The sequence below is a fragment of the Cervus elaphus genome, chromosome 26 (assembly GCF_910594005.1).
Source record: "Cervus elaphus chromosome 26, mCerEla1.1, whole genome shotgun sequence".
Taxonomy (NCBI): Eukaryota; Metazoa; Chordata; class Mammalia; order Artiodactyla; family Cervidae; genus Cervus; species Cervus elaphus.
In genome coordinates, this window is record NC_057840.1 from 41,847,708 (window position 1) to 41,875,319 (window position 27,612).

General features: G+C 45.4%; 1 protein-coding gene across 1 annotated transcript in view; it reads left to right on the plus strand.

The window, feature by feature from the left end:
• The window catches only part of FNDC1 (fibronectin type III domain containing 1), a 112,033-nt gene extending 88,567 nt beyond the window's left edge, over positions 1-23,466 (plus strand). Inside the window, exons 17-23 of the mRNA XM_043888618.1 lie at positions 81-311; positions 6,568-6,676; positions 12,622-12,701; positions 15,535-15,564; positions 16,558-16,719; positions 20,485-20,607; positions 22,671-23,466. Coding sequence (XP_043744553.1) covers positions 81-311; positions 6,568-6,676; positions 12,622-12,701; positions 15,535-15,564; positions 16,558-16,719; positions 20,485-20,607; positions 22,671-22,786 — 851 coding nt within the window. The 3' untranslated portion in view covers positions 22,787-23,466. The remainder of the gene's footprint in view (positions 1-80; positions 312-6,567; positions 6,677-12,621; positions 12,702-15,534; positions 15,565-16,557; positions 16,720-20,484; positions 20,608-22,670) is intronic.
• Positions 23,467-27,612: the final 4,146 nt, after the last annotated feature.

Below are 27,612 nucleotides of genomic sequence, written 5' to 3' on the forward strand. Positions count from 1 at the left end.
ACTCCATGGATCAGGCATCGTGTTCCTGCCCTCAGAGAAAGCCTTCAGCAACCCAACTGGGTATCTTTGTTCTCTTCCAGCTCCTTACGTGACATACCTAAATAAAGACCCGTCTGCCCCATGCTCTCTGACTGATGCTCTGGATCACTTCCAAGTGGACAGCCTGGATGAAATCATTCCAAATGACCTGAAGAAAAGTGACACGCCTCCTCAGCATGTCCCCCGCAACATCACTGTGGTCGCGGTGGAAGGCTGCCACTCATTTGTCATTGTGGACTGGGACAAAGCTGCCCCAGGAGATATGATAACAGGTGAGTCCCAGGCAGGTGCTCAGAGTTCCTGTCGATCTGCAGGTGGGAAATACAGACAATAAGGGATGAATGGATGATGGATGAGTGGATGGATGGAAGATGGATGGATGGGTAGATGGATGAAAAATGGATGGATGGATGGATAAATGAGTGGATTGAGTAAATGAATGATGGATGGATGCAAGGATGGATGGATGGAAAATGAATGGATGGATAGATTTGTGAAATGGATGATGGATGGATGCAAGGATGGATGGGTGGATGGGTAGATGGATGAAAAATGGATGGATGGATGGATAAATGAGTGGATTGAGTAAATGAATGATGGATGGATGCAAGGATGGATGGATGGAAAATGAATGGATGGATAGATTCGTGAAATGGATGATGGATGGATGCAAGGATGGATGGATGGGTGGGTAGATGGATGAAAAATGGATGGATGGATGATTGATGGATAAATAAATGAATTTGAGAAATGAATGATGGGTGGATGCAAGGATGGATGGATGGATGGATGGATAAATAAATGAATGGATTGGAGAAATGAGTGATGGGTGGATGCCGGGATGGGTGGATTGGTCAGATAGCTAGATGGAGAGATGCATGAATGAATTGGATGGGCGAATGCAGATATTCTCTTTTAAAAGGATGAAATAGAGGCAGTAAGGGGAGCCTTGTAGGGCAGTATGAGGAGCACTGGATGGAAGTCAGAAGTCCTGAATCTTAGTCCCAGATGGGTTTTGTATGACTTGGAGCTACTACTTCATTCTCCCTGGACCTTGGTCTCCTCCGATACAAACTATCATTAGGTCTCTTACCCTGTAATCCTGCAAGTAGCCAGGGAGTCTGCGGAGCCACTTGTCAGATGAGTTCCTGCAGCATGGGTAATGAGAGCACTCCTACTGTGCGCTGCCCGGGATTATGATCAACCCTGGGGTCGTGACTCAGGCTCTTTCTGGGTCAGCTCGGTGCTTCCAAATCAGTCTTGGCCCTCCTGAATTCCTTAGGTGGGAACTGGATGTGATGGAGAAAATGCCCAGGGATCTTGAGCCTCCAAGATCTTGGTCTATGAGATGTTCATGAGTTCATTCAACTCTGCCAAAGACATACTTGAGGATAAATTTGTTGAGATGAGTTCTTATGGAAAAGAGTTAATGTTTTCTTTGGATAGACACCCATCTTTTGCAAATGATTCCTTTTGGGTCAGTGAGTTATATAAGAAGAAGGAATGTGTGTGTGTGTGTGTCTCAGGACTGGGGATGGTGGGATAAGTCGGAATTTGACATAGTATGTGACTACCACGCTAGTGGCCTTCATTGAATTTGAAATTTCTAATGCTTTTGCTTTAAGTCCCCAGTATGATCTCTTAAAACGAGAAAAAAATACCCAAGCACAGCCAGAGAGCTATTTTTTTTTTTAATGAAGTTTGCACAGCAGCCCAAAAGTCAGGGTAAAGGACACAGGACAGAATGCCTGGGTATTGTGCCAGGCAGGATGGTAAGGCCATGGAGAGCCAGAGTGCAGATCAAGGGGTCTGAGTCTTGGTGTAACTATACTTGCTGGTCCCCCAATCTACAAGTTGCTTGGGCCGCTGGGGCCAGCTTCTGTGGTCCAGCGTGTTCCTAATAGAAAGCAAATAAATCAATGGAAGGAAGAAAGCTTGTAGTCAAAACAACCAGAAAATCCTTTTATGAACTGAATATGATTTTATGAATGGCAATTTTGAAAAGCAAGCAAGCAAGCATACAGGGAAAAAAGAAATCATGGAAAACCTTATCTTAAGCTACTTAGCTTTTGATCTCTTGCATAACAGATGTTACTTAACATAAATATACCCCTGTGCCCTGAGCCACGGGGCTTCTGAGAAACAGAAGGATGGATACAGGATGAAAGGACCGGCAACCTTAGACATGCCCCCTGGGCTGGAGCGTGAGGAGCCTTCGGAGAACTGTAAATGTCGCGGGACTTAACTCCGACGCAGTTCCTGTATCATCCCATAGAGGGCGCGCTTCTGAAACACACCCTCCTGTTAACCTTTCATCGCCGGCCTCCCGAAGCTCCCCAGAGACTGGGGTCATCTCATCGCCACATACCCCCGTCATCGAATCCCAAACCAAGCCCCAGGGCCCTAATCACGAGTACTCATGCCACGAGCATAAATAATAAGGCTGAGGTGTTACTGGGTTTCAGGTCCCAATAGAAAGTTATGCCAACTCCAGCCAAGCTGCTTATTGTGGAGTATTTCAGTGCACGACAGCCCTGTGATATGCAGAAGAAGCATGTTAGACCCTAGAAGTTAAAAGAGAAAAGCATGGGAGCGCTTCATCAGTTAATGAATCAGGCACCAGCTCTTTTAGCTGTAGACCAATGAGGCGAAGTGGATACCCAGATGCCTCCTAGACCCAAAGGGAAGATCACACTTCTGGGCAAAGCAGGGCGTTTGGGTCCTGGTAGCTGTGTGAGGTGTAGAGCGCTTTGCTGATTTCCACCAGCAATTCTTTTCTTTCACACGCAGTTGAGTCAGCGTGTAACCAGACGTTGGCCAAACGACACGAAACTCCTGCAAGGTAAATAGGTCCAAGATCCGTTGCCTACCCTGATCAGTCCTAATGAATGAAGCTGTCTCTTCATCAGCAGTGACTCCATGGGAAATCACCTTTGTGGTGGTCTCTGAATCTTTTCAGGACTGGTTTTGATAAGAACAGAGAATGCAGGAGATACATGTGCTCAGCAAACACGTTATAAAAATCTAGACACAAGGATGAGCAGGGAAACCTGAGTAGTATATGGGATGAAGCACAGCATTCTAATGGATACGAGGTCAAAGAGGATGAGCTGGGCTGATCCATTGAAGCCAGGGCTCCTTGGGCACATCCGCCCCCGGCTGGACCATTGTTGGGTACGGCGTCACTATCAGCTCATGTGGCTTGACATCACCATCTTCAGAGGAGGAGGGTACCCTATGGAGAGAGCAGCAACACTTCCCAGGTCCTATGAAATAATTGTTGAAAAAAGAGAAGGAATTTCTCTGAAAAGGCTTCAGAGCCCAGGGCCCCTATTTCTGCTCCCCGAATGCTGGGGAGGAGCTATGTGACTCTAATCCATTCTTCCCATCACCAGAATAGCCCTTGCGGAAGTGATCGGTGAGAACAGGTTGCTGAATAAAGCCATGTGCCTCTTCGATGCCTTTGATTTTCTTCATCTTCTCCTCCTTGACCTGTGATCTGATTCTCTCAGCCCAAGTTTTCCTCACAGGCTCATCCTCTTTGACCCGACATTAAAGATTGGAATTGCTTAAGGCATGGTCCTAAGTCGCTTTTCTTCTTCAGTTCAGTTCAGTTCAGTTGCTCAGTCATGTCCAACTCTTTGCAACCCCATGGACTGCAGCATGCCAGCCTCTCTGTCCATCACCAACTCCTGGAGCTTACTCAAACTCATGTCCATCGTGTCGGTGATGCCATCCAACTATCATCCTCTGTCATCCCCTTCTCCTCCCACCTTCAGTCTTTCCCAGCATTAGGGTCTTTTCAAATGAGTCAGTTCTTCCCATCATGTGGCCAAAGTATTGGAGTGTCAGCTTCAGCATCAGTCCTTCAGTCCAGTCCAGCTAGACAGTAGCCTCCTGCTCACCACAGCTAGAGAAAGCCTGAGTGCAGCAATGAGGACCCTGGAGAGAGAAAACATAGAGTAAGAAGAAAAGCTTCAGCTTCAGCTGAGGATTTTACCCACACACGTGTCTTTTTAAAATGTATATATATTTACAAGCATTTAAATTTTTTTATTTGTTTACTTTTGGCTGCGCTGGGTCTTCATTGCTGCACTCAGGCTTTCTCTAGCTGTGGTGAGCGGGGGGCTGCTGTCTGGTTGCTGTGTGTGGGCTTCCCATCGCAGCGGCTCGCTGCCGAGCAGAGGATGTGGGGCACACGGGCTTCAGCAGCTGCGGCCCGAGGGCTCTAGAGTACAGGCTTGGTAGTTGTGGTGCCTGGGCCTCGTTGCCCCTCCGAATTGTGGGGTCTTCCCGGACCAGGCATTGAATCTGTGTCCCCTGCAATGGCAGACAGGGTCCTGACCGCTGGACCACCACGGAAGTCCCGATGCACGTGGTTTCAGTGCCTCTTGGCGGTGAGTCATTGGTTTGTAGGTCAGGACGCAGCCTGCTCGCCTCTGAGCCTCAAACTGAAAAATCACGTCCACTTGACATTATCATCCGTCATGTCTCCAAAGCTTCTCAGATTCCGCATATCCAGAATCAGACTCATGATCCAGACACACACCTGCTCATCTGGGTTTTCTGACTCACTCTCCGTCCATTCTTGCAGCCCTGAAGCTTTGGAGTCATCTTCCAATCTCCTTTATTTCCCCTCCGTATTCAGTTCATCACTCAATCCCGTCACCATTACCTTTCAGATTTCTCCTGCACGCATCCATTGCTCTCCATTAACCACCTCGGTACCTGAGCTGTTGTGACCACTCACCTGGATATTGTCACACTGTCCTGCTAGACCACCCCGTCCATATACCACACCTGTCTGGTCCTCTGCTCGGCACCAGAGAGATACACAGAAGACAGTCTTCTTGTGTCGCCCCTTGAATGTCTTCCTTTTCTTCTGGAATGAAAAGCAAAAGCCTTCATAACCAAAGGGCCTTGCATTTTTGTTGTTGTTGTTCGATGCTTTTTTAGCTTCGTTTCATGTTGCCCTTCCCCTCCCCTGCCACTCTGAGGCCCTCCTGCCTTCTGGTTTCTCCCTCACCCGCATCTTTGCCCAGGTGTTCCCTCCACCTGGAGTTCTCCCTGCCTCCCACCATGCATCTTAACTGCTTCCTATCCTTTAGTTCGGAGAAGGCAATGACACCCCACTCCAGTTCTCTTGCCTGGAAAATCCCATGGACGGAGGAGCCTGGTAGGCTGTAGTCCACGGGGTCGCACAGAGTCAGACACGACTGAGCGACTTCAGTTTCACTTTTCACTTTCATGCATTGGAGAAGGAAATGGCAACCCACTCCAGTGTTCTTGCCTGGAGAATCCCAGGGACGGAGGACCCTGATGGGCTGCCGTCTATGGGGTCGCACAGAGTCGGACATGACTGAAGCGACTTAGCAGCAGCAGCAGCTTCCTTTAGTTATCATCAGCCCGATTTCGTGGTCCTGGAAAAGCTCTCTGTGCCCAGCTCTCCCCACCCCCCACGCCCCAACACACAGCCCTCATCAGGATGTATAAACAAGCAGTATAATCCTATTTGTCTGTCTGCCTTGCTGCTCCTGGAGTTTTCAGTAAAACGAATGATCATTTAATCTCTAGCACGTAGTATGCAGTAGCACTGCCTTGCAGGAGGCACACAATGAATATTGGTTGAATGAATATACAGTAAGCACACAATAAATATTTGTTGAATTAACAAATATGAACTTGGACCAGATATTTGACCTCTAAGACTCAGTTTCCTCCTGTGTCAGAATGGAGACAGACAGAGAAACTTAAGGTCAGGAGAATTTATCAAAGTAAAACCTGATCCAAAGTATTTGGCATAACGTTTGGCACAGAGAAAGTACTTGACAAATATTTCCTTCCCCCGTAAGAGACCAGCATAAAGGATGTGTGATGCTGCGACAGGAACGTCACTCAGCTGCCCGGGGTGGCCTGGCAGGCGGGGCAGGTGTCAGGGTCCAGAGTCCCCCTGCTGAGCTCCATTAACAGCAGAGAAGGCAGAGCTGCCTGGCTGTTGTCACTGGACGTCATGGTCGAGGGCAGGCAGAGAGCTTCAACAACTACAAACCACAGGAGCGTCTATAACAAGAGGTGGAGAGACCTATCGAGTTTGGGATCTTTCAGCCACAAGACAGAGCACTCACCATCACAGATGGTGAAGGACAATTGTATATACCTCTACCAGGAACTTCTTAAACACTTGTGTGGAGGTCACTGCTCTTTCCTTTTGCTGTGCATTCATGGTTAGATGTGGTTAGTTCTGAGGAGATGAGGAAGCCCGGGACTGTGGGAGATCAGGAGAAGGAAGAAAAGCAGGGAACCGGCTAGTCGTCAGGAAGTGTCTCTGCCCGTTACCTGCATCTGGTATCACCAGTGGGCACCAGCGTTCTACCCGCTCCCGATCCGATACACTGCTTGCTCCCCTCCTAGACTTCTCCCACAGAGCTGCCCCCACCCCACGGCTCCTTCCACCCTCCCCTGAGTTACGCCTCTTGGGTGATGTGCTTCCTTGACGCTCATTGGGTTCCGCCTCCTTTCCTCCTGTAGGTTACTTGGTTTACAGTGCATCCTATGAAGACTTCATCAGGAACAAGTGGTCCACCCAGGCTTCATCAGTAACTCACCTGCCCATTGAGAACCTGAAGCCCAACACAAGGTATGATGTGTCCATCATTTATACACAGGAAATGAGACCTGTGTGCGTGGTCACGGATATCCTTAGGCTGAAAAGGAAAGGACTGACTAAAAGTGTTCTTACGGTTTCTTTTGAATTCTCAGCTGTTTCTCGTAGACTGTAAGTGAATGCTTACCACGTGTCATGTTCTTTTCTTCGGAGAAAGGACTATCTGCTTTGTGATTGTTAGGTGATTGTGTTTATATTTTGTTCCCTGTTTTCCAGAGACCGAAACTGCCTACAGTTGGGAAAGGAAAGATTGTCCTGTGTGTTGAAAGGGAATCCATCTATTTGCAGTCACCAACATGGTGTCTTTATGCAGCACAAGCTTTGTATATGACATTAGCAGAGCAGCAATTGAGAAGCATTTTGTATTGAAGTATAGTTGATTTACAATGTTTGTTAATTTCTGCTGTACCAAAAAGTGATTCAGTGATTCACACACACACACACACGTATACGTACATACACACATTCTTTTTCTTTTTTTTTTAATTAATTTATTTATTTTTTTACTGGGTTTTGTCATACATTGACATGAATCAGCAATAGATTTACACGTATTCCCCATCTCGATCCCCCCTCCCACCTCCCTCTCCACCCGATTCCTCTGGGTCTTCCCAGTGCACCAGGTTCGAGCACTTGTCTCATGCATCCCACCTGGGCTGGTGACCTGTTTCACCATAGATAATATACATGCTGTTCTTTCGCAACATCCCACCCTCACCTTCTCCCACCTTCTCTTCGATTGTGCTTTATCACAGGATATTGAATATAGTCCTTTTGCTCTACAGTAGGACTTTCTTGTTTATTCACTCTATATGTAATAGTTTGCACCTGCTAACTACAGCCTCCCAATCCATGCCTGCCCCACGCTTGTTGACCACAGGTCTGTTCTCTGAGTCTGAGAGTCTGTTTTTATTTCGTAGCTAGGTTCATTTGTGTCATATTTTAATTTCCGTGTATAAGTGATATCATGTGGTGTTTATCTTTCTCTTTCTGGCTTACTTCACTTAGTATGATAATTTTTAGTGCCATCCATGTTGCTCCAGATGGCATTGTTTCATTCTTTTTTTATGGCTGAGTAATGTTCCCAGTATTCCATTGTATGTGTGTACCATGTCTTCTTTATCTGTTCCTCTGTTGGTGGATATTTAGGTTGTCTCCATGTCTTTGCTATTATAAATAGTGCTATGAACATAAAGCTACATTATATGCCCAGGAGTGGGATTGCTAGATCTATTTCTACCAGCAGTGTGGGAGGGTTCCCTTTTCTCCACACCCTTTCCAGCATTTGTTATTTGTAGACTTTTTGGTGATGGCCGTTCTGACTGGTATGAGGGGGTACCTTGTTGTAGTTTTGATTTGCATTTCTCTAATAGCTAGTGATCTTGAGCATCTTTTCATGTGCCTGTTGGCCTTGGGTATTTCTTTTGTGGATAAATGTCTATTTAGGTTCTTTGCCCATTTTTCAGCTGGGTTGTTTGTTTTGTTGTTGTTGTTGAGTTGTATGAACTGGCTAAACATTTTAATAGCTGGTACTCAAGCTCTATGATGTAGAAGTTCAGATCCTTCAAGAAAGATGTATTTTACATGTTAATATCAGTTATAAGATGCATGGCTTCCTACATGGAGAAGTGGGTTGCCAGCCAGAGGGTCATCTGGGAATGAGTTTTTAGCCCTCAGTGTGAATGGTGCAGAACTTGTCTCAAGGGTACAAACAGTGTGTGTGTGCGTTTCCTATTTTATATTCTCTGGTCTTGCTGGTAACAGCCATCAGGAAAGCTTCCATCCTTGGTGGGTGAACGTGGGCAGAACACCAAGGACACAGTGGTCGCGTGGTGTGCTTGTAAACTGGCTGTCTGGGGGAAAAAAAGTAAAAACTGCTTTATAGTATTTGCCAGTTTCAAGCTGGCCTGGGCCTGCAGAATTGCTGATATTTAACGATCAGCTCTCTGAAGCCTGTAGTGTGGCTCCAGCACACCATGTCAGGTCCAGCCACCGTATTTCCACAGCAAAGTGTTCCGAATGATGTGACTTGGGCCCGAGGTCTCCCTTTTTTTTTTTTTTTTTTTTTATACAGTCAGAGGAACACAGGAGATTGGAACAAAATGCTCTCCTTAAACAGAAATGTTGAACCTTAAGCAGAACTGTTGAAAGGGATAGAAACTGGACAATAGCCTTGGGCACCAAGAGACTTCTGAACTAGTGGAGAACTTTGCTCAGGGCCTGTTAATGCCCTGGGCTCACTTGAACTGAGCTTTCATAAACTATTACAAATTTCAGGATTCAGCAAATAAAAAAATTAGGAAATTGAGAAAGCCCTTTTCTTAGCTCTTCCCTGATAGTAATGAAAAGTTGACTCATTAAAGCAAGAACAAAACTAAAGAAAACAAAGTCAGCATCCCATTTTTTTTTTAAATTGTGTTCAGAGTGAATGTTTTTACAGCACAGCCTCAGGAGCAGCTGAAAGAGGCCTTAGAGAAATTTGGCCTCCTGGCTACTTGTAAATCCCGGACCCCTGCTGTCCCTTGCCCCCACAGCCCAGTTTTCTTGTGACAACTTTTGGTACCAAACTGATGTTGAGTTTTGAGTACTGTCAGGGGATGGTTATGTGGGATGGTTTATTCATTCTTCCAATAGGCATGAATGAGTGTCCACGGCTCACTCAGTGAGAGCTTCCTGAGTGCTCAGGGCCAGGCCCCGGGCTCCAAAGAGGGAAGAGCCGGAGGGGTCGGGGAGGGGCCTACAACACACCATGGCCCCTCATGGCGCTCACAGTCTGACAGAGACCGACGGTTTATAAACATGTAGATATGGCCTTTCCCCGACCAGCATCCTGAGGAAGCAGTACTCTGTGCTGTGAGTGTGTAATAGGGTTTTTTTTCCCCTGAGCTTGGGGGTAAGGAAGGGGCATTCAGCTGAGGAAGATACGCAGCATTTGACCTGGAGAAGGTAAGCGAGTTGTCAGGTTGCTTGAGGCAGGAAGGGTGTTGGGAAGTTGGTGCTTTTGAGCAAGAGCAGGAGGCCGATGTGGTCGGGGGGATGGAAGAGAGAGGGGGCTGGCGGCTGGACCAGCCGGTCACAGATGGGCCCCAGGGTCCCCTGAGGCTTGTGTCCTGTGTCCACCCACCCTGGGGGCCCTGGGAGATGGACTGGGAGTGGCAGCGGCCACACTGGCTTCTCCCCAAGCGTGGCCTTCCGGTCTGTCATTCTTTGGAGGGAGAGTGCTTGCTGGCTTCCTCCTACGAGGATTTCCCTCAGACCCCTCCATGCCTGCGTGCTAAGTCGCTTCAGTTGCATCCAACTCTTTGTGACCCCAGGGAGTGTAGCCCTCCAGGTAACTCTGTCCATGGGATTCTCCTGGCAAGATTACTGGAGTGGGTTGCCACGCCCTCCTCCAGAGGATCTTCCCAACCCAGGGATCAAACCCACGTCTCTTGTGTCTCCTGCATTGGCAGGCAGTTTCTTTACCCCTAGCGCCACCCGGGAAGCCTAAAGTATAAAGATCTGTCACCATGGAACCTATTCAAAAGAAGGTGCCAGTAGCTTGTATAAGAAGGCAAGGCATGGGATGCTCTTGTTACTTAGGTGACACAGAGACACTTCAGGGTATGGAATATATATTTTAGTCTGTAGAAAAAAATTAAATGTGGTTTTTGAAAATTTTACTTTTTTTATAATTCCGTATTGTTTTTCAGCTTAGCATATTTAAGCTTACTTTGACATAGTAGGTGGAGTTCAAATGGAAATAAATCTTTAGAATTGGGCCACATGGGCTCTGTGGAGGAATGGAGTCATTCCATGGACAGGAGGGTCGATTTGGAGAATACTTAGGTTTCAGTGTAAAATAGAGTGGATACAACTAAGAAACTGGAGTAGGCTCTTCCAGCCAATGGATCACCCCTCTGCCGTCTCCTCTTCCACACAGGGTGCTCCCCTCTGCCGAGCTGGGGAAGTGGTACCAGGTTGCTTCCAGGGATGGCCTGAGAAACATGCAGCAGAAATAAATGTCTCTGGTAGCCTCTGAATATCAGTATCACACCCTAGGTTTCGATTTCCTATTTTTTTTTTTTTAAGGAAAAGGCGTCTGTAAAGTTTGACTGTTATCGTTGATGTAGGCCAAACCCCCTGTTTGAACTGCCAGCGGAGTTTGCCTTAAATAACTCCACGCCCGCTGAGTTAGAAGTATGCACAATTGAGAACACACAAAGTGCTGAGAGAATTGAGATTTGGGAACTCATATGTTCTTAATTGTGCATATCTTTTTTTTTTTAACGAAATTTTTTTTTGTTTGTTTAATGAAATTTTAAAAAGGATTCTGTCCTAAATGAGATGTGAATATACTTTCTTGAAAAGCTTAAGAGAAGACTTGATTTTATCAAATGGACTTTTTCTTTGCTGCCTGTTCAATCAAACCCAAAGTCAAATACCTCTGCGTTAACTGTGAGGCCAGAGGCTCCCCTGGGGACCTCAGCTCAGATGCTCAGCAGGCTCGGCGCCAGGGCAGAGGTGCAACAGACATGCGCCTTTGCTCTCTGGGAGTAAATAGTTTTCCTTTTAAAACTTTAGTGCATCTTAATTAGTGCATGTGATCTGTATGTCTGACTTAAACATAGGGTCTTGTAATATTGAAGTGTAGCTCCTATTGCCCCGAAGCCAAGGCCCCTTCTGAACTCTCTGAGGTGGTAGACACACTCCCCTGCCCAATTTTTTTTTTAACCCTCTTTCTTTACCTGGAACCAGTTAGGGACTGTATGTAATAGTTGCTCAGTCATGTCTGACTCTTTGCAACCCCATGGACTGTAGCCTGCCAGGCTCCTCTGTCCATGGGATTCTCCAGGCAAGAACACTGGAGTAGGTTGTCATTTCCTTCTCCAGGGGATCTTCCCAACTCAGAGATCGAACCCAGGTCTCCCGCATTGCAGGCAGATTATCATCTGAGCCACCAGGGAAGCCCCAGTTAAGGACTAAGAGGGCACAGATAATACCTAGGATTCCAGGGGGGAGGACAACATAAAGATTAACCTTAGGTAGAGTAGGTCTCAACTGTGTTGGCTTCCAGTATTTTCTCATCACTGCTTTTGGTCCTGTAGCTCACGAGAGTCCAAAGTAAGATGCTCTTGGACTCCCGACCGAACTGGCTGATCTCCTTGTGGGTGAACAGGCTGATTCAGACCATGTGCTTTTTCTAGCACATTCTCTGTTCCAAGACAAAGATTACTCCCCAGCAGAGCCTCTGCAGGCCTTTTCCACTTCCCCTTCCTGGACTTGCTTCTCTTTCCTTGAGGCACAGAAGCTGGAGACTTGGTGATTTTAAGGCTCCAGAGCCAAGCGTAGCACTTGTCCTGCGCCCAGAACATTGCTGTCACGTTAGTTCCCCCGAGGAGGCCAGCCTCTGGACTGGCTCAGCCTCTCCCTGCCAACAGCAGGTTGCATCATCATCAATCCGTCAGACATCCTGCTTTTATACACGAAGTCCAGGGATGAGACTTAGGCTAGAACTGGAATTCTGCTCGGTAAGCATTTCTCCCTGCTCCAGCTTCTCCCTCTTGCTGGTGGAACTCAAGATGAGACAAAAGCGGCCATACCATCCAACGGCAGGCCTGCAGGGCGTGGCCTGCATGGGGCAGCCGAACCCTTGATGCTCTAAATAACACACACAGTCCAAGTGACCTGTTTGCCTAGTACGCCCTTCCGTTCCTAGTGGGAACATGTCTATGCTGTTCATTATACTGTCCTGAAAAGTTATTTGAAAATGAGAAAGTTTAGAAATAACATGAAGAAATAGCGACGGTGTATGCATTTGTGAAAAGATAAGACTCAAACCCTAGAACAGAGTGAGTGCTCAGTAGTTTGGCTGTTTGTCTCATTACACAAAAATTAAGCAAGGTTCTTTTTCAAAATATGTTTTCTTTGGATTTCAGGTATTATTTTAGAGTTCAAGCCAAAAATCCTCACGGCTATGGACCTGTCAGCTCTTCAGTCTCATTTGTTACAGAATCAGGTATGGATGACTTCATGTTCTTTTTTTTTTTCATTTTCTTAAAAACAAATAATCTGAAATCAGGCCTATAATAGAAAACTGAAGAAGTAAAACTTCTGTTTAGTTAGTTCTTATTGGATGTCACTTTATAAGATAAACATGATTTTCTTTCTGCGAAGTTAAAACTTGGATAATAAAAGTAGTCTTCACTGGAACTGCTTGAAAAGTGAAAAGAGCAAATTCCAATGAAAAGGGAAGAAAATCTAGTTTTTAGCCATGTGGGAAAGATAACTTTGAATCCATCTAGTTGCAGAGGTAATTTCTTTATTGTTATTGCAAGCAGCCGAAGTGCACACATGTCATGTGATCTGAGGGGCAGTTGCTTCTTTCAATCAGTCAGATCTCTAGGACGCTTCCTTTCCTAGGAGACAAAGATATCTCTACTTAATATGGAGGGTTTAATTAAAATGCTATCCATCTTGCAAGCAGTGTCACTCAGATGTCCCTACTTTGTGTTGCTGGTGTGCAGAGCTCTCAGAACCTTCAGTGAAGTGTTCCACTGTCATGGTCTGAGGCAGTACACACAGTGTCCCGTGGTCATGGTCTGAGGCAGTACACACAGTGTTGGGTGGTGATAGTCTGAGGCAATACACACAGTGTTGGGTGGTCATGGTCTGAGGCAATATACACAGTGTTGGGTGGTGATGGTCTGAGGAGTACACACAGTGTTGGGTGGTGATGGTCTGAGGGCAGTATACACAGTGTCCCATGGTGGGTGGTCATGGTTTGAGGCAGTACACACAGTGTTGGGTGGTCATGGTCTGAGGAGTACACACAGTGTCAGGTGGTGATGGTCTGAGGAGGTACACACAGTGTCCTGTGGTGGGTGGTCATGGTCTGAGGCAGTATACACAGTGTTGGGTGGTCATGGTCTGAGGCAGTACACACAGTGTCCCGTGGTGGGTGGTCATGGTGTGAGGCAGTACACACAGTGTTGGGTGGTGATGGTCTGAGGCAGTACACACAGTGTCCCATGGTGGGTGGTGATGGTCTGAGGCAGTACACACAGTGTTGGGTGGTCATGGTCTGAGGAGTACACACAGTGTCAGGTGGTGATGGTCTGAGGAGGTACACACAGTGTCCCGTGGTGGGTGGTCATGGTCTGAGGCAGTATACACAGTGTTGGGTGGTCATGGTCTGAGGCAGTACACACATTGTCCCGTGGTGGGTGGTCACGGTGTGAGGCAGTACACACAGTGTTGGGTGGTGATGGTGTGAGGCAGTACACACAGTGTTGGGTGGTGATGGTCTGAGGCCATACACACAGTGTCCCGTGGTCATGGTCTGAGGCAGTACACACAGTGTCCTGTGGTGGGTGGTCATGGTCTGAGGCAGTGCACACAGTGTTGGGTGGTCATGGTCTGAGGCAATATACACAGTGTTGGGTGGTGATGGTCTGAGGAGTACACACAGTGTTGGGTGGTGATGGTCTGAGGCAGTATACACAGTGTCCCATGGTGGGTGGTCATGGTCTGAGGCAGTACACACAGTGTCCCATGGTGGGTGGTCATGGTCTGAGGAAGTACACACAGTGTTGGGTGGTGATGGTCTGAGGAGGTACACACAGTGTCGCATGGTGGGTGGTGATGGTGTGAGGCAGTACACACAGTGTTGGGTGGTGATGGTCTGAGACAGTACACACAGTGTCCCGTGGTGGGTGGTCATGGTCTGAGGCAGTACATACAGTGTTGGGTGGTCATGGTCTGAGGCAGTACACACAGTGTCGGGTGGTGATGGTCTGAGGTAGTACACACAGTGTCCCGTGGTGGGTGGTCATGGTGTGAGGCAGTACACACAGTGTCGGGTGGTCATGGTCTGAGGCAGTACACACAGTGTCCCATGGTGGGTGGTGATGGCCTGAGGTAGTACACACAGTGTCCCGTGGTGGGTGGTCATGGTGTGAGGCAGTACACAGTGTTGGGTGGTCATGGTCTGAGGCAGTATACACAGTGTTGGGTGGTGATGGTCTGAGGAGGTACACACAGTGTCCCATGGTGGGTGGTGATGGTCTGAGGCAGTACACACAGTGTCGGGTGGTCATGGTCTGAGACAGTACACACAACTGGTTCATGATGGCAGTTCCTGGGTTGGCAGCCTCTCTGTACAGGAAGCCAGGTGGGAGAGTTGGTGCCCATGGTCCCAAGACAAAGACCTACAGGAGCCCAGCAGTGTCAGCTCCACACTAATGTGGCTCTTCCATTCGGTTAGATCATTCCATACCTGTAGCTTGATCCCAGAACATTTGCTGTTGGAAGATATTTTTAAATGCAGTGATTTAAATCTACTAAATCAAAATATATGGAAAAAGTCTTTTTTGAGAATATGCTTTATACTGGACCTGTTGGCAAAGGACTTCAAAATTGGTGTTTTTACCTGTTTCATCTAAGAAGTGTGTTTCTCCTTAGAAATTAAGAAAGAGTACAAGGAAACCTTTATCAGTGGTTAATTTGCTACCATAATGTATCTATGTTCATGGCTGCATTTCCCAAAAATAACATGGTCTTTTGGCAACTATCGGAATTAACATGATAAAGGTCTATAGAAAAAACCCCAAATAATTCAAATCTAAATAGTTATCAAGAAAATGAGGGCTGAAATTAGAGAGTAGAAAGATATAAATGTAACTTCTGAGTCTGTGATATAAAACTTTTAAAGTCTTGGTATATGCCAAATGAATTTTACACTTTCTTTATCTAATGCAGCTTGGTTAGCCCTTTCATTTACAAAAAATTTCCATAGTTATGTGGCTCCATGACATAATAGTGAAGTCAGCTGTTTCTTTTTCATTCTGCAGATAATCCTCTTCTTGTCGTGAGGCCACCAGGTAAGTTTCTCTTCTGGATAATCTTGACATTCTAATAACCAAGTTGGATATTGAACATGAGATTGTTAGGGTTACTCACAAGTAGACATGCCAAATCATTTTTGTATTGTCATAATTTTCTGACAACTTCTGTGGTTTCTTTGCACCGGCTCTCCTAATCTAGGGAAGAGAACGGTCTGGAAATTGTTAAATAGGGCCCGAGTAGACCATAGCTGGGCTTCCCTGGTAGCTCAGCTGGTAAAGAATCCACCTGCAATGCAGGAGACCCGGGTTTGATTCCTGGGTTGGGAAGGTCCCCTGGAGAAGGGCATGGCTACCCACTCCAGTATTCTTGCCCGGAGAATACCCATGGACAGAGGAGCCTGGCAGGCTACAATCCATGGGGTCACAAAGAGTCGGACATGACTGAGCAACTAAGTACAGCACAGCACAGACAATAGCTATAAAACCATTGTGGGCGGCCAGCAACCTATGAAGTGGTAACTATTTTCCTAACTTCCTTGAATATTTTAAATTGCTGAAAAGATAGCAAAATGGATTAAGAGTACAAAAAAGTTTATACTTTGTTTTTCAAATAAACATAGAAAAACCTATTGCCTAAGTTCAGGACAGGTCTTAGGAGTGACAGGAACAGTAGGCACCTGTGCTCAGGGGCTTTGAGGTGGGGAGGTAGGATGGTGTGACCCCCAAGGTCAAACTTGTCATCATAGCTTATACTCCTTGAAGCTGAAAGGTTTTTTCTTACTCTGAGAATCCTTTATGGAAATGCAAATAGTTCAAATATCTTCAGGTGTGAGGAACTCCTGAGCTGTACTTCAGTACAAAGAAAGAAGAGAAGAAAGAGCGCACCCATCGGGAGATGGGAAAACTGCTCAGAAAAGCCCTGCAAGGAAGGCAAGGCCCAGTGAATAAGCCGACATGTCTGGTACTTTATACAAGGGTATAAACACAGTGAAGCGCCATGACTTGGAAGATGTGCTTTTTGTTGTCCAGGTGGTGAGCCCATCTGGATCCCCTTTGCCTTCAAACACGACCCTAGCTACACGGACTGCCACGGCCGACAGTATGTGAAGCGGACTTGGTACAGGAAGTTTGTGGGAGTTGTTCTTTGCAATTCGCTGCGGTATAAGATCTACCTCAGTGACAACCTGAAAGGTAGGTCTTTGGGGATGGCGTGCTATGAGAAGGTATGAAAAGTTTCTGGTTGATCAGATACTAACTTGACATAGCAGGTGCACCAGGATGCATTTGAGGTGTGGACTGGTCATATCTCAGTCTGGCTCAAATGCAAACCAGTTTTGCAGGCTCTATGCTAGAGTGACCTGTTTTCACATTGGTACCCAGGAATATATGTATATATCTTAAATCTACTACTTTTTAGGAATGAAGTCCAGAATACTATTAGAAAATCAAAGGCCATTTTTCTTTGTTGTTGATTCTATAACAGTAGCATGCATGTAAGCTGGAATTATTGAGGACAAGTCCACACTATGGTCTTTGCCTCTGGCACAGCTTTACAGAGAAAAAATGTAGATGGTGAAACATAGATGAGCTGCACTCTTTATTCTGTGTCCAAACAAAAATTCCATTGTTTTCATCATGGTAGGGGATTCAAACAGAGAATAACATATATACTTTGAGCTACTAACATTTCAAAATGCCATTTCTACCCAGCTGGCTTTGACTCACCCACCTACACATAGTTGTTTTATATTGCAAAATTCACACAACTTTTAATCTTTTAGCATAACATTAAAAAAAACACTTTCCTGCAGCTGGTTTATATTTCATCATATGTCGGTTATTTTGTTCCTTTATTTCTTGCTAGTGATCATCATTTCTCGATAATGTCAAAATCTCCCCAACCATCCCCCACTCCAGCAATTTCTCAGTGTTTACGCCTCTCCCGACAACCAGTGTCTGTTTCTCTCTGCTTTTTTCCCCCTCTCCCACACTGCGTTTTTCCTCCTCTGCTTCAGAATTCCTGGGAGAGGTTACACAGGCATGTCTGGTATCGCAGGGTTGAGAGAAACAACCCGGCCCTACTGTGCAGCCCTGGTTCAGGACCAAGGACAGCAGACAGCACCTCCTGCCACAGACACGCCCTACTTCTAGTTACATATGAAAATAGGTCCCACCATTTTTACACATATTCATGCTTTTCATAATGGTTTCATAAAATATTCTCTGACTATCAGAGCTTCCACCTTTTTTTTTTAAACCAAAGAGTAGAAAGGTCTCTCATTTATTGGCTGAAAATGCCTATAATATTAGTAGTTTCCATTTAAGGAACACTTGCTAAGTATGTAGCATACATGATCTCAATAAATCCTTACAATGCTTTGAAATCAGTGCCATTGTCACCATCTTTCAAACATGGAAAGTATGACACGCAGTGTAAGTAATGCGCCCTCTTCAGTTCAGTCACTTGGTCGTGTCCGACTCTTTGCAACCCCATGGACCGCAGCACACCAGGCCTCCCTGTCCATCACCAACCCCCAGAGCTTGCTGAAACTCATGTCCATTGAATTGGTGATGCCATCCAACCATCTTATTTTCTGTCATTCTCTTCTCCTCCTACCATAAATCTTTCCCAGCATCAGGATCTTTTCCAATGAGTCAGTTCTTCGAATCATGTGGCCAAAGTATTGGAGTTTCAGCTTCAGCATCAGTCCTTCCAATGACTAGTCAGGACTGGTTTCCTTTAGGATTGACTAATTTTATCTCCTTGCTGTCCAAGGGACTCTCAAGAGTCTTCTCCGACACCACAGTTAAAAGCATCAATTCTTCAGTGCTCAGCTTTCTTTATAGTCCAGCTCTCCCATCCATACATGACTACTGGAAAAACCATAGTCTTGACTAGACAGACTTTGTTGGCAAAGTCAAGTCTCTGCTTTTTAATGTGCTGTCTAGGTTGGTCATAACTTTTCTTCCAAGGAGTAAGCGTCTTTTAATTTCATGGCTGCAGTCACCATCTGCAGTGATTTTGGAGCCCAAGAAAGTACTGTTTCCCCATCTATTTGCCATGAAGTGATGGGACAAGATGCCATGATCTTAGTTTTCTGAATGTTGAGTTTTAAGTCAGCTTTTTCACTCCCCTCTTTTACTTTCATCAAGAGGCTCCTTAGTCCTCTTTGCTTTCTGCCATAAGGGTGGTGTCATCTGCATATCTGAAGTTATTGATATTTCTCCTAATCTTGATTCCAGCCTGTGCTTCATCCAGCCTGGCATTTCACATGATGTACTCTGCATATAAGTTAAATAAACAGGGTGGCAATATACAGCCTTGATGCACTCCTTTCCCAATTTGGAACCAGTCCGTTGTTCCATGTCCAGTTCTAACTGTTGCTTTTTGACCTGCATACAGATTTCTCAGGAGGCAGGTACGGTGATCTGGTATTCCCATCTCTTTAAGAATTTTCCAGTTTGTCATGATCTACACAATCCAAGGCTTTGGCATAGTCAATGAAGCAGAAGTAGATGTTTTTCTGGAATTCTCTTGCTTTTTCTATGATTCAGTGGATGTTGGCAATTTGATCTCTGGTTCCTCTGCCTTTTCTAAATGCAGCTTGAACATCTGGAATTTCTTGGTTCATGCACTGTTGAAGCCTCGCTTGGAGAATTATTAAGTATTTTGGAGAATTATTTTGCTAGCATTTGAGATGAGTGCAATTGTGTGGTAGTTTGAACATTCTTTGGCATTGCTTTTCTTTGGGATTGGAATGAAAACTGACCTTTTCCAGTCCTGTGGCCACTGCTGAGTTTTCCAAATTTGTTGGCATATTGCATGCAGTACTTTAACAGCATCATCTTTTAGTATTTGAAATAGCTCAGCTGGAATTCCATCACCTCCACTAGCTTTGTTTGTAGCGATGCTTCCTAAGGCCCACTTGACTTTGCACTCCACGATGTCTGGTTCTAGGTGAGTGATCACACCATCATGGTTATCTGGATAATTAAGGTATTTTTTTGTATAGCTCTTCCATGTGTTCTTGCCACCTTTTCTTAGTATCTTCTGCCTCTGTTAGGTTCATACCATTTCTGTCCTTTTCTGTGCCCATCTTTGCATGAAATGTTCCCTTGGTATCTCTAATTTTCTTGAAGAGAACTCTTGTCTTTCCCATTCTATTGTTTTCCTCTATTTCTTTGCATTGATCACCAAGGAAGGCTTTCTTATCTCTCTTTGCTGTTCTTTGGAATTATGCACTCTGATGGGTATATGTTTCCTTTTCTCCCTTGCCTTTAGCTTCTTTTATTTTCTCAGATATTTGTAAGGCCTCCTCAGACAGCCATTTTGCCTTTTTGCATTTCTGTTTCTTGGGGATGGTTTTGATCACTGCCTCCTGTACAATGTCATAAACCTCTGTCCATAGTTCTTCAGGCATTCTATCAGATCTAATCCCTTGAATCCATTTGTCACTTGCACTGTATGATCCTAAGGGGTTTGAGTTCAGTCATGCCTGAATGGTCTAGTGGTTTTCCCTACTTTCTTCAATTAAGTCTGAATTTGGCAATAAAGAGTTCATGATCTGAGCCACAGTAGCTCCCAGTCTTGTTTTTGCTGACTGTATAGAGCTTCTCCACCTTTGACTGCAAAGAATATAATCAATCTAATTTTGGTGTTGACCATCTGGTGATGTTCATGTATAGAGTCTTCTCTTGTGTTGTTGGAAGAAGATGTTTGCTATGACCAGTGCATTCTCTTGGCAAAACTGCTGTTAGTCTTTGCCCTGTTTCATTTTGTACTCCAAGGCCAAATGTGCCTGTTAGTTATCTCTTGACTTCCTACTTTTGCATTCCAGTCCCCTATGATGAAAATGACATCTTTTTTTGGTGTTGATTCTTCAAGTTTGTGCAAATTCCTAAATCAGCTGTAGCATTTTTGGGCCAGTCACTGACTCATCAAATTCCTTTTTGCAGATACATTCTACAGCATTGGGGACAGTTGGGGAAGAGGCGAAGACCACTGTCAATTTGTGGATTCACACCTTGATGGAAGAACAGGGCCTCAGTCCTACATAGAAGCACTCCCTAACATTCAAGGTAATGTGAACAAAGGCCTGATCTATTACACTGGGGGTAGGGTGGGGAGGAGGGCTAACCTAAGGAGAAAATTCACGCTATCTCTGCCTTTGGTTTACCATTTGAAGATGGATGTTAGCAGCATTTTTGATCATAAAAATAAGGAATCAACAAAGTACTCCTACCATGTGCTGTATTTGGAGTGAGCCTTGGAGAACTGGCTCAGACAGTAAAGCATCTGCCTGTAATGCAGGAGACCTAGGTTCAATCCCTGGGTTGGGAAGATCCCCTGGAGAAGGGAATGGCAACCCACTCCAGTATTCTTGCCTGGAGAATTCCGTGGACAGAAGAGCCTGGTGGACTACAGTCCATGGGGTCATAAAGAGTTGGACACAGATGAGTGACTAACACTTTCCCTTTCACTTCGGAGAGGTAGGGATACAGAGGAATACAAGACCTTATCCCTACTTTCAGGAAACAGTCAGAATTGGAAAGAGAGGATAAATATATGAAAGGTAACTAGAGCAAACACCTTAAAGTGCAAACAATGGCAAGTTGTGTCACATGACTGTCCCATTATCAGGTTTATCAGGTAATTGTGCAGATTATAGTCAGTCTCTGAGTTCAAGAGAGGCAAGCCACTTGAGGCTGCCAGGGGAAGTTTTCAGAAGAGGCAGAGTCTGGGCTGAGTCATAAAAATTCATGCAAAGATTAGAGAGTCTTCCAGGTGGAGAATGGCATGAACAAGAGTACAGAGAAAGAAAAAATAAATGCAAACCAACCAGGATATGTCTCAGGAGATTGTGTATCAATTACTTCATGATGGCATTGTAAGAGGAAATAAGTATATTTATCTCAAAGTTAACAATTTGTAATACATTATTAACTCCAATAAAACAAGTATATTAGGCGGGGTTCTCCAGAGAATCAGAACCAACAGCAGAAAGATAGAGACAGAGAGACAGAGAGAAGTAGAGAATGAGATTTATTTTAAGGAATTGGCTCATATGGTTGTGGAAACTGGCAAGTCCAAAATCTACAGGGTAGCCCAACAAGGCTGCTGGAGACCTAGGGCAAAGCTGATGCTGCAGTTCGAGTCTGAAGGCAGAATACCTCCGTCCTCGGGGAAACTCAGTCTTTTTCTACTACAGCCTTCAACTGATTGGCTGAGGCCCACCCACATTATGGAGGCTTCATTGCTTGCATGCTCAATCGCTCAGTCATGTCTGACTCTGCAACCCCATGGACTGTAGCCTGCCAGGCTTCTCAGTTCATGGAATTCTCCAGGCAAGAATACTGGAGTGGGTTGCCATTCCCTCCTCCAGAGGATCTTCTCTTCCAGGGCCTGAACTCACATCTCCTGTGGCTCCTGCATTACAGGTGGATTCTTTACCACTGAGCCACCAGGGAAGCCCATGGAGGCTTTGTTACATAGCTACAGTTGATGAAAGCATTGACCATGAGTGACTGAACTCAATCTCTACTCCTCTCTCCTCCCTGAGGTTGGGGGTGGGACGGAAGCCCCCACCCCATATTCCCACGATTGGTCCTCTGGCGACCAGCCCTTACCCTCAGGTGCTTTCCAGAAGCCACTTCATTAACATAAGCCCACGTGTGGTTGAAGAGGTTTATTATGAAATAATCATTTCCCAGACACCTTTATTGCTCTTCAGTTCAGTTCAGTTCAGCTGCTAAGTCGTGTCCGACTCTTTGCAACCCCATGAACCACAGCACGCCAGGCCTCCCTGTCCATCACCAACTCCTGGAGTTTACCCAGACTCATGTCCATTGAGTCGGTGATGCCGTCCAACCATCTCATCCTCTGTTGTCCCCTTCTCCTCCTGCCTTCAATCTTTCCTAACATCAGGGTCTTTTCAAATGAGTCAGCTCTTCGCATCAGGTGGCCAAAACATTTGAGTTTCAGCTTCAACATCAGAGTTATTGCTCTTACCACTCAGGAAATTCCAAGGGTTTGGGGAGCCTTGTGCCAGGAGTGGGGATGAAAACCAAATATCCATTTTCTATTATAAATCACAGTGTCACAGATGCATTTTCTTTCTCTCTCTCTCTTTTTAACCTTCCAGGCTACTATCGCCAGTACCGCCAGGAGCCAGTCAGCTTTGGCAACATAGGTTTTGGAACCCCCTACTACTATGTGGGCTGGTACGAGTGTGGGGTCTCCATCCCGGGGAAGTGGTAACCGCAGGAAGATCATGCTGGAAGCTCACCCTGCCGACCCCCTCGTTACCTTGAGTGAGGGCCTGCCAGCAGGAAAAGAGGCAGTGTCCAAGCCCCACTGCTGTCCCCGGCATCAGCAAGGCCACACAGTGGACACTGGACACTTCAGGCATCTTCAATCTGGAGCTCAGTCCTACGTCTCGGCCTGGACCACACACCGGCTTCAATGTTGCCGTTAACTTTGCGTCTCTACAGGTTTTACTTATAGCAGCACGTCCCAGAGATGGCACAGACACTCAGCTACAGGGATGCACGGTGTGATTTTCAACCTTTTTAGGCTCAAAGTTCAGATGCTTCAGTATCTCCAGGGATCAGTATCAACATGCTCAGCTCCCTTCATGGAACACCACCCGCTTTCTTTTTTCTCACTGGACTCCTCTCAAAGTAGCTAAATTTAAGCTTTGGATCCCTCTCTATGCAGTAGAACTGAATTATTAAAAACGCCACTGAAGGAAATGTAGCCTACTTAAGATTTACTCTGTGGACTTACCCACTGCTAGACCAAATGTATCAAATCTTACTTGTAAATTCTCAATTTTGAGATATATATATATATATATGTATATATGCATATACATATCTACACTCATCTGCAAGGACATTGATTAAAATTGCTAAATTTGTACTTGTTCACTCCATAAATGTGTGTGGGACTTTTTGGAGCAGAGGTGCTGTTTGTGAACATCTTTTTAGAAGGCTTCAGAGAATATGTATTCTGTATAACATGGCAAGAATGGAAAGGTGTGGGTTCTTTCCATGAATGCTGCCAAGCCCGGGAAATGACTGGGATGTAGTGATGCTATGAGCCAGTAGCAAACTGAGTGATTTCCACCTTCCACACCCATGTGAAAAATGAACCGGAGGGCTCTGTGAGGACAGATCTAGTGTGTTTCCAGATTAAGATTTTAGGTCCCAAATAATTTTAAAATCCAGTTTAAAAAGACTCCTTTCCCCTTTCCTGCTGAGCCCAGTGTCTCGTCCTCAAAATATCTTACCCTCCTCGACTGCAGAACAAGAGGGTTTAAGTAGAGACATTTTGTTCTAATTCTTCTTAAAATATGGTGTTCTTGGCGAGTGCATGTTACCTCTGTGTCCTCGGGCAGCTCTGGGGAATGAAGGGTTTGTCTTCTCTTAAGTTTCAAGGTGAAAGACAGCAGGGGTGTGGGAGGGACCTCCCTGGTGACCCAGTGGTTGAGAACCTGCCTTCCAAGTCAGAGGTGTGGGTTCAGTCCCTGGTCTGGGAACGAAGATCCTCATGCTGAGGTGCAGCTAAGCCCACACGCTGCAACTAGAAAAAGCCCGCCTGCTGCTAGGAAGACCCAGTGCAGCCAAAACAATTTTAAACAGAAACAAGAATCCATAGTGGGAACAAGCCAGAGGCAGACACAGTTCTGGGGCCCAGGGGCTGGACCACTGTGTAAACGATGTAAGGGTGGAAACTGGTTTGCTACTGGAATCAGTTATTTTCAGTGCCAGCGCCAGGTGGAAGTGAAGCCTGGTGTGTCTGGTAGGTGTGAAGGTAAAAAGCACAAGGAAACAAGTCACTGCGGGTCTTTGTGATGGGGTAGCAGGAGCGGACGTTTTCAGCAACACCCACAATCCCCTCCTGCAGTAAACAACAGTAGAGAAAATGCAGGCATTCTGATGGCTAGGAAAACACTAGGATAGAAATCTTCTGGGTTTCTGAGGCTCTTGTACATAAAAGTGGAATTATGAAAAAGGGAATGTCTTTAAAAACACCTATTTTTTCACACTAACCTTCAAGCATGCTTCACAATGCCAAGCCAAAGATAAGACCTTGAAAGATAAGTGAATTTTCCCTATACACCCATCTTCTTCATTATGGGGCCTCCTGAAGAAGAGATGGGGGATCAAGGGCCCAATATAGAGATGCAGGCACCTCTCCCCTGTGACTCACTATTTCATACACTAAACCGTCTTCCTGGTCAGCCTCACCCCAAAGGGCTTTATACTTGTTTCATACACGAAAGAACACATTTCCCACAGAAGGATTTACACTTACTTCACTGAAAAACAAAGATTTCAGTGGCATTCACTCATGCAATTATTTTTTGAGCTCCTCCTGGAATCTCTGACTGTATTTCAATCTAAAAATCTGAACTTTTATTACAAAGAGATGTTTCAATTTTTTATGGAAATTACTACAGAGGCCAGATTATAGCTCAGCCAAAACAAAAACACTGAATCTATGTGAAGGTGATAGTGTTTCCAATATTCCCTCCAAATTAGGTTATGCAACAGTTCAAACACATCCACAGAGGTTACATGAAGTTTCTAGAGCTGTGAGGTCCGGGAGGACATGTTTTAGGAGCTCTACTGGCAGCAAGATGCCAAGAAGGGCATTCAAGATTGTAGAGGGTCTGGAAACCATTCTGTGTCAAGTTAGGATAAAATGAATGGGACTGTTCTCCTAAAGACTTTGTCTACTTCCAAGGCTTTAAGGAAGAAAAGGGTTTGCCAGCTCTGGAGGTCAGAGTAGACACAAGTCGGAATTAAAGGAAAAGGAAAATTGGCTCAAGGATTTTTAGAATTCTAGAGGAATTTAAGAAGAGTTTAATTACCAAATGAGCCTTGTTGGAAAATACTGAGATGTTCATCACTGAAAGAGCTGAAATATAGCTGGAGATGTCTACACTTTTGATTTGAAGCCCTCAGCCTGTTCTTAATTTGGCCTGTGAGCTCACAATGGTTTTTCTGTGCATTTAAAGGGTTGCAAACAAAACAAACAGACCAAGCAAAAACACTGTATATGCAACAGTGACCATCTGTGGTTCTAAAGTGAAAAGGGAAAGTATGAGTCTCTCAATTGTGTCTGACTTTGCGACCCCATGGACTGTAGCCCGCCAGGATCCTCTCTCCATGGAATTTCTCAGGCAAGAATACTGGAGTGGGTTGCCATTCCCTTCTCCAGGGGATCTTTCCAACACAGGAATCAAACCCGGGTCTCCCTCATTGCAGGCAGATTCTTTACCATCTGAACCACTGGAATTATTTAAGGTGATTCTTAAGCCTTGAATATTTACCCTATAAGACAAAGACTGTATAACTGTGGATTAGAGTTCTCTTGAGGTTTAAAGGCAATTTTAGCAAAGTACAAATTTAAAAACTTACTACTTGACAGATGTTTGCTGGCTCTTCTCTAACTTGAGTAATATTTATTATCTATCAAATCTGAACTCTGCATTGCACAGTTGAACTGGGTCCCCAGCTTCCCATTGGTTAAGTCCTCTGTTTTGTGCTCTCAGGAAATACTATGGATCTAGAGGACTTCATGCATGTTTAATATAACCATCTGGTTGAAACATAATTTCCAGATTTTACCAAATGAGTTTTGATTTATTTTTTTCCTTTTTGACTTTTTCAGGTCACATTATCTTGGTCAGTCCAGGAGGATGGGGTATTTGAGATTGTGATGATTAATGGCATTAAAATGCATTTGCTTCTCTGCACAGAACACAGGTCTTAGTCACTACGTATAATTAAAACGATTCTACCCATAGAATTAGCCCACATTTTCTGCAACATCTTCAGGCCTTAAAATCATCTCCTTAGGATGTAACTATTTTGCAGTTGGAGATAAGAAGTGAGTTTAAAAAGTACAACATGAAAACACAATGACACTTGTCATGAATGGTGAGCTGGTTTAAAATCTTAGTTGTAAGACTGAAAATGAAAGTAGTGTTAGTTGCTCTGCATGTCTGACCCTGAAACCCCATACACTGTAGCCCACCACGCTCCTCTGTCCGTGGAATTCTTCAGGCAAGAATACTGGAGTGGGTGGCCATTTCCTTCTCCAGGGGATCTTCCTAACCCAGATCAAACCCGGGTCTCCCGCATTGTAGGCAGATTCTTAACTGAGCCACCAGGGATCAATGTAAAAATTTTAAAAATCATAATGAGAGCTAAGCCTGTAAGGATAAGGATTTACGATAAAGGTGAAATAAAATTAATATGGAAGAGGAGGCTGATAAACTTTACACATTAAAAAAAATTCTTGGTCCCAATTGGGAAAGCAATTCTCTCCCATGGAGAGGTTGCTTGTTGGCCAAGAATAGAAATGCCCTGATCGTTAAGAAAAGGGTTTACCTGAGGTTGGTCTGTGCGTTCCCAGGACAGGAAATAACGGCCCACCTCCAGCACTTGCAGTAGGTGCTTCCGGGTCACGGAGGTGAGCGCGCCGTTGCTCTTGCCTCCCTTTCTAGGAGCAGAATGGACACTTCCAGGCTACCAACTGTTGGTTTCCCCTCCCAGCTCCCTGTGGTTTTCCACACGGTTTATCAGACCATCCCCACGGTCCCCACACAACACTCCATGTCACCACTCACCTCCATCCACTTCCCCTGCTATTTCAGGAGACCCTGCCTCATCTCACTAAGCGGATGGGGCCGCCGCAGGACGGCAGATCGCCACATGCGCATGCGTCTGTGCCCACTCCGCCATCTTCACACGAAACCCTCAGGTCCAGGACCGCACTCTGAGCTTCCGTAACTGCAGTGTCTCCCTTTTGGAAAACCAAACCCCAACGTTCAGATGTGCTCTAGCCTTCCTCATATTAATTTTTTAAAATTTAAATTAAAAAAATTTCCTATCACCCATGTCACGACGCACCCATGCACACACGCACACGCACACGAGTCCCCCTTCAGCTACTCCCCCCACACTGGCTTTGAGCTGAGTTCCTGAATGAATCAACCCATCCCCTCTCGCTCCTCATTCGGGAGCATTTCTCACATGGCCACACTCTGGCTTCTTGGGCGCAGCTCCCCC